Here is a 6,823-nt window from a genome sequence, read left to right as displayed (position 1 = left end):
AAATGTTTTCTTGCTGAGTCTCTGCCGATTTTAGGAAGTTCTGAAGAGAGAGCTAAGGAATATAGGAGACTAATGTTTTTAAATCTACTTACATTTAATAATAGTTAAAACCTCACAGTGACAGCGCAGCTTCTCTAGAATAAGACTAATGTGTTGGAGTACAAAGTATAAATTCTGTTGCCTAACAGCTTTACCCCATGATGCCTTCACAGGTGGGGATGGTTACTGCGAATAAGGTTTGTACTTACCAGAAACATGCAATATAAGCTAAAATGCTCCTGCACAGCAATTTTTTATTTGTAGCTTTTTTTTTTTTTGTATATGCGCTTTGGAATATGTGCTCTTTGTCAACTCTGTGTTATCTCATTACTACATGTCATTCCATTTAAAAGATTTTAAGACCTATGCTGCTTAATTTTAATAGTCTTGTGAACATTAAGTTAGTGCTTGAAACAAAATGTGTAAGTATCTGTAAGGAAGTAACACTTCACACCAAGTCACCAGAACTGCTGGTCCACAAGTACGTGTGAAGCAGTGACCCCTTCAGAACAGGTTTGTTCTCATCAGCGCAGGCAGATATTGAAGCTCGTGGTTATTTCCCACAGTTCAGTGTTTTTACAGTTGCATTGTTATGTAGCTTTCACTTTAGGCTTTTAGTTATTTGTAACTACTTGGGATTTATTTGCCCAAATACATGTTCATGGGACTAAAGGTGTCTGCGGAAAAGCCCCCCCAGCAGCATCTGCGTTCTGGCATGTGTGTATTTGCATTCTGTCAGCTCCAGCCTCACTAATAGCACCAGTTTGGGAGCTGCGGCTGAACAGGCGACACATTAATAATCTTACATTCCTGGGTAATGGGTTAGAGAGATGCTGCCTCGTTAAGGAAACAGCTGCACGGTAGGTGAAGAAGCTGAGACTGAATTATCTCAAGAATTCCTGAATTATCTCAAGATTTGCCTGCTTACAGGAAAGGCACCAAAATCAGTATTGGATTGAAAAGTCAAGTTGGAAGTAGTTTCAGGTTGGTTTTTTTTTTAAATTGGAGAAACTAGCAGTGAATGAGCTGCTTAAGCAACTAAAAAGTAGCTTTGCTTTTTAAAATAACAGACTTTTCCTGATTTTACTTCTGTTCTTTTTGTCAGTATCTTTAAATAAAATACAATCTGTTTCCCCAGTGAAAACAGAAATAAGGCTGGGTCTTTATGGCACTTGCAAATGCATTAAGAATGGGAAGTTCAAGGGAAGACATAACCCTAATGACTAAGTTGTGTTCCACAGGTTGCCCTTGTTTATTTTCATTTGGGATTTTTTCTGGTTCTGAGGAAGTTGCTTTAACGATAGCAGACAAGCAGGGTTTGTTTTACTGCAGTGTACTGGAGAAAAAAAAAAGCCAAGGATGAAGGATTGTCTAGCAAAACTGATAAAGAAACCTAGAAAATCTGGTATGTTTTGCAAAAATAAAATAAATAAAAAAAGACTTGGGGAACAGTTGAAGTGATGCTCAGGCTTACCAGCAGCAGTACACTCCGTACAGGATCATCCACCTTCTCCGGATCAATTTTTTTTTTTTTTTTAAAGGATTAATATATGTTCTGAATTAACACCACTGCATATTACACAAGAGTAGCTGCTCTAACACTGACACATGCACATATAAGCACTTATTATAGACTGGCTTATCTAATTCACAATGTGAAATAGCTGTTGTTAATTTTAACCTTCAATAGTGGAGCAAGGGAAAACAAGTGGGAATAATGGAAGCCAAAATTAAGTTGCCAGCAAACTTCGTAATGTCAGAACCGAAATTCTGAGTTGCTTTCAGGATACTGTTGAATTCCTTTGTCCAGGTACTGGGCTTTAGTAATGCCTCAAATTCTATTTATGGTATTAAAGTGATAAGCCCTAGAAGAGAATATTCTAATCAAAAATTTTATTAAATAATCTAGATGTTTGACCTGCATTCAGTAGGAACTGTATTGGCAAGTTGAATGGTAAGGAAAAGGCATATGATTGGCCAAAAATGTTGCTAATTCATAATCATGTGTGTGCTAACGCCCACTACTAACCTGTCACCAGTAACACCGCTTGCTTGCATTACCGTTAGCCTGGCATGCGAAAAGAATGGCTGTTTGATGCTCGCTCATACATTAACGTACTAAAAAGCATTGGAGACTAGAACGTGTGAAGCGGTTCGTGTTTTGACTGGCCAGTTTCACCTCGGACTTTTTTCCACTTACAAAAAAAAAATCCTACCTAGAAATCCGTGTGTTTTATGCGGGGGTTCCCTGCGTATTTGATGGAGCTGTTCCGTGTTCACTCCTCTCCTGTGTCGCCTTTGTTACCTCCTTTTCCGATTCATCCTTCAACGTGCAGCCGTGGCAGGGAGAAATTCTGTGCCCGCATCTAAAGTCAGAGTTCCCTTCTGAGCCACGTGTGAAAGGGAAGTTCCCAGGGAGCAGCAGGTGCTGGTCTCTGTGCTCACCTCCCGAGGCCAAGCTCAGCGCAGAAGGTTTTGTGGTGTAAGTGAAAAACACCACAAGAGTTTGGGAACTCACACAACTGCTCTTTAATCTTTTATGCAGTATTGCTTCTGTTAACATTAGTAAAATGACTAAAAAAAATTCTAAAGTTGGAATCAACTGACTTTAAATTTTCATCTCTCGTAGAAGCAGCAGTTAGAGAGTGCAGCAGGGATAAAGGAGAGCTGATGGTGATCCGTGAAACGTGGTTTCGTGGATCGGGGACCTGCTTAAACACATGAATGTGAGGCTGAGTGAAAAGGTTCGGGTTTAAAGAAGCCCCAGAAATTTTTTCTCCGTGGCTCTCGAAGGTCTGTGAGCAGGGCTGGGTCTGTAGGTGCCACAAGGTGCTGCTCACTGGGTAGAGACACTGACTTCCCAAACGAGATTGAGGGCTGGGAGAGAAGTCTCTCGAAAAGATCCCCCAGGGGATGGTATTAACAAGTCACCACAGACCGACCCTTCGCTCTGTCCCTTCTGCGTGATTTCATTACGACTGAAGGGCTCTCGCAGGAGAACGGAGCGCACCCCGAGACTCTGAGACAAGACTGGGGAGAAAATGTGTCGTTCACACCTCAAAGGAAACGTTCATTCTGGAATCAGGATTCTGGGGAGGTTGCAGCAGCACGGGTGCAGACAATTAACTGCCTCATCGGCGTCAGGCCCTGATGCGGTGGCGTTCCAGCTACTCTGTTCGCAGCATCTCAGAATACCAAATTGCTGTCGTTTAGCTCAGAAACTTTCAACTCGAACGTTTTTGAAGTAAATTCTGGGCTAAATTTAAGGCTTAATGCTTGAGATGCGAGTCAAAGTCCTGACAGGATGCTTTGTTTATTCCACCTGTGTTTAAAAGCAAGGCATATTTGGATTTTTTAGTGGTTTAAGTGATCTAAATTATTTCCCATTTAAAACAGCTGCTGGATTGCAGTGAGTGCTGTAATGGCATATTACAAATTAGCTTCTCCAAAATAGTGACAATATTTTCAGTTACTTTTTTTTTTTTTTTTTAAACTGTTACAGATTTTTCTGGTCTTCTAACCATCAGGGCGGTCAGTCACCAGAAATGCAGCATTTTGAGGTGCTTCTTGGACACCTGGGCTTGGAAAAAAATTCTCCTCCCCTCAGAAGAGGCAAAGAACACAGTGTTCCCTGTTACAAACAGGAATGGGGGTTAATGTGCATTTGGTTTAAATAATTTCTTCCCCTTCTCATGACAGTGCCTCCTTGTGACACCATACGTGTTCCTGTTGCTTCTAGAAGTCATAGTAATGCCTCAAATTCTATTTACGATATTGAAGTGATAAGCCCTAGAAAAGAATATTCTAATCAAAAATTTAATAATCTAGATTTTTGACGTGCATTCTTTTTTTTGAATGATTCAGTGGTGATTACCTGACTGATGAGTTAGGTGCCAAATTTTAAATTTTTATTTTTTTTGCTGAGAGACTTTCATGTTTTGACGTGAAAGTCTGGAGTAACATTATCACTCTTAAGGGGCACTGGGGAATCTGATATTAAATCATACTTGCTCTCTTCTATTCTTCAGAAGCATTGATGTTATGTACAAGCCTTAAAACCAAAAAGGTAGGTAGGAGAAGCAATTCAGGAGCTTTTTAGTTTGCCTCTCTGTGTCCGTGTGTGTGGGCGCACACGTGCCAGCCGTCTGTTGGAAAAGCCTTTGTTGATCTTTCCTTTCCCTTCTCTTTGTGAGGAAACGCGCCAGAAACACGCGAGTGAGCGAGATGTCGCTGGCCCTGCTGCTAAACTTGCTGTTCCGTGTGTTGTTTTTTTTTTTGTGCAGACTCTAATTCCAGTATTCAAGAACCACTTCAAACCCCTCCTTCAGAGCTTCTTACAGAGGCGGCGAGCAAAGAACTGCACAACCACCTCATGCTCGATCTCGACAATGATACGGAAAGCACCGCTCTGTAGAGGAAGCTCCCGAACTTTATAAAGGTTCCTCTCCCGGTGGGAAAACTAACAGAGCGAACAGTGAAGAGCTTCTCGTGACGATATGGCAAAACCGCGTAGAGTCTGTGACTTGTGCATCACGGAGCGAAGCGATTTAGCCATTCAGAAGAAGTTTAATGATCTGCGCCTCGGCGGCGGTTTTCAAACTGTTGGCTGGAAGGAATTAATTGCTGCGGCAACTTGCATAGGAAGCAAAATAGCTGCTAATGCAGGTGGTGTTGGCAGAAATTCCACAAGAGTAAGCAGCAGAACATTAGTTATTTAAAGTGCATGTATTATGGAAGTAACCTTTTTAATGTCACGGTTAGACTTTTATTTCTAGTTCTTAGACATTACAAGGAGATGCCTTGCAAGAGACATTCCCTCGGTGATTTGCTGCAGATTCTTTTTAAAACATGAACCAAAAAAAAATGCCAGAGTGCTGGTGGTGACTGCTGGTTCTCGGTCGCCTTGTCAAAACTGTGGATGTATTCTAGTGCCTTGAAGGACTGTCAGACTGTAGAAGGAAACTTACTGTATCTTTAATCATTTCATCGCTACTTAATGATAAGTACTTAATACTTATTTCGTAGTTATTTGTATTAACCAAGACTGCTTTTGTTTATGTGAAACTTGCAACTGTTTCAAGATGAAACTGTGGAAGTGTGGGGTTGTTTTGGGGTTTGGTTGGGGGTTTTTTTGTGCTTTCATTGAAAACGGTTGACTTTTTGAAAGAACTTCTGAAACAGCTGCTTGCATTCGTCAGTTGGGTGAACAGTTACAAAATTAAAGATTGTCTTTTGTCAACTAAGGCATCTTTATTCAAGTTTGTGAGTCACGCTGCTTCCAGCGGACGCTGGAAAGGTTACACAGTCGATCCCTCGGCGTTGTAGCTCGGGAGCCGCCGGCTGCTCAGCGTGGCCTTCTCTTAAGAACTACAGCAGAAGCACACGGGGGATGAATATGGAGCTGTTGTTTAATGTGTAGAGTCATGTTAAACAGAAATGGGGCCAGCTGCAAAGAGGAACCCTGGATCCAGCCCGCGTCACACAGAGAAACGAGAGGGAACAGGCCATACGGTCTCTGCGAACGAGAGAGAAAAAACCTAGTCGACTGAGGTAACGCTTGTGGAATTAGTTGAATTAATTTACTCAACGTGTAAATTCCGTAATACTTCAGAGTACGTTTTACTGAAGTTAAACTACACCTCAGGCTTAACTACAAAATGAAACTGTACTCTGTAAAGGCCTTGATGAGACACATAGTATGTGTTATACACATGTAGTTGCTCTCTTGATGTCCCAGTTTGGAATCCCAGAGGCTGCCCAGTTGTTTACTTCTCGTAACAGGGCAGATGGTCCTGCTCATCGGGTGTAGTTGCTACACTAGCACTGTAACAAACCCTTGTCACTCACAAGTCAGTGTTAGGAGCCGCAACCTCTAAGGTAGGTTACTAAATTTTATCTCTCAAGCTGCATGCGGTGTACCTGAATCCAGGGCAAGTTGTGAAGGACTTAAATAAATTCTCAGAAAATCTTCTGGACTTGCACATTCTTCAGCATTACACAAATAGTTAACTGTCTCCACCGGGATGAGCAGCTCAGGTTCAAGAGCGTGTATGCTCTCCTCCGTATCCTCACTGTCATCCTTGATACAAACAGCGCATTTCAGTGCAGTTACAAGAGCACAGGGCTATGACACAGTTAAAACGGAGGAAATTTGCCCAAAACCCCAGGGCTGGAGGTACCCCCCTGGTTACTAAACGTGACAATCCCCTCTGCTCCCAGCAGTAGGCAGGAGGCGACGTAAAGTATCAGTGACTTTCAACTGGCCTTAAGCAGTGTTGCTGCACTCAATTAGTTAATCAAATGGCTACACAGAATAACCCTCCAGAAGCCTAGAAAGAAATCTGGAATTAAAAAATGGGTCTTGTAGTGCTTTAACGCTACTTTCAGAATGTGTTCACGTGTACATCCCTGTAAATGCTGCTTGGAAGACAAGCACAGCTGCTTGCTGGTGTGGCTTGGGGGGTTAACTTGGGTAAATTTCTCACAGCCTGGTTCTTGGAAGTTTACCTCAAACGTCTGAAGGCAGGACGTCAGTTTGAGTAGGTGGGTAAGGCACTCGGCGACCACCTCTGCCGTAGACTGTGACCGCGTCGAGTCTCGTGGGCACGTCATGGGAGACGTCGCCGTTGCCACGTACCAGTCTGGGAACAGTCTGGTGGGGATGTTATATGCCACCACTAAAACTTTAATTTCCTGGAGTAAAGCACTGCGTGGAAAGAGCGAATTCCATCCCAAAGTACGGCAAGGAGTTCTTACCAGACGATCGAGTTCCATAAACTGCACG

The 6,823-nt window shown here is 42.5% G+C and overlaps 2 protein-coding genes across 2 annotated transcripts in view; one reads left to right on the top strand and one right to left on the bottom strand.

The window, feature by feature from the left end:
* The window catches only part of ARHGAP17 (Rho GTPase activating protein 17), a gene marked incomplete at its 5' end in the record, with an annotated part of 23,184 nt that extends 18,731 nt beyond the window's left edge, over positions 1-4,453 (top strand). Inside the window, 1 exon segment of the mRNA XM_009866228.1 lies at positions 4,323-4,453. Within this exon segment, the coding sequence (XP_009864530.1) occupies positions 4,323-4,453 (131 nt within the window).
* A 1,485-nt stretch (positions 4,454-5,938) lies between these two features.
* The window catches only part of LOC104271533 (chromosome unknown open reading frame, human C7orf62), a gene marked incomplete at its 5' end in the record, with an annotated part of 1,346 nt that continues 461 nt past the window's right edge, over positions 5,939-6,823 (bottom strand). The window contains 2 exons of the mRNA XM_009866227.1: positions 5,939-6,118; positions 6,547-6,745. Coding sequence (XP_009864529.1) covers positions 5,939-6,118; positions 6,547-6,745 — 379 coding nt within the window. The remainder of the gene's footprint in view (positions 6,119-6,546; positions 6,746-6,823) is intronic.

This window comes from Apaloderma vittatum, unplaced genomic scaffold (assembly GCF_000703405.1).
Source record: "Apaloderma vittatum isolate BGI_N311 unplaced genomic scaffold, ASM70340v1 scaffold10253, whole genome shotgun sequence".
NCBI lineage: Eukaryota > Metazoa > Chordata > Aves > Trogoniformes > Trogonidae > Apaloderma > Apaloderma vittatum.
This window is presented reverse-complemented; position numbering and strand designations above follow the sequence as displayed.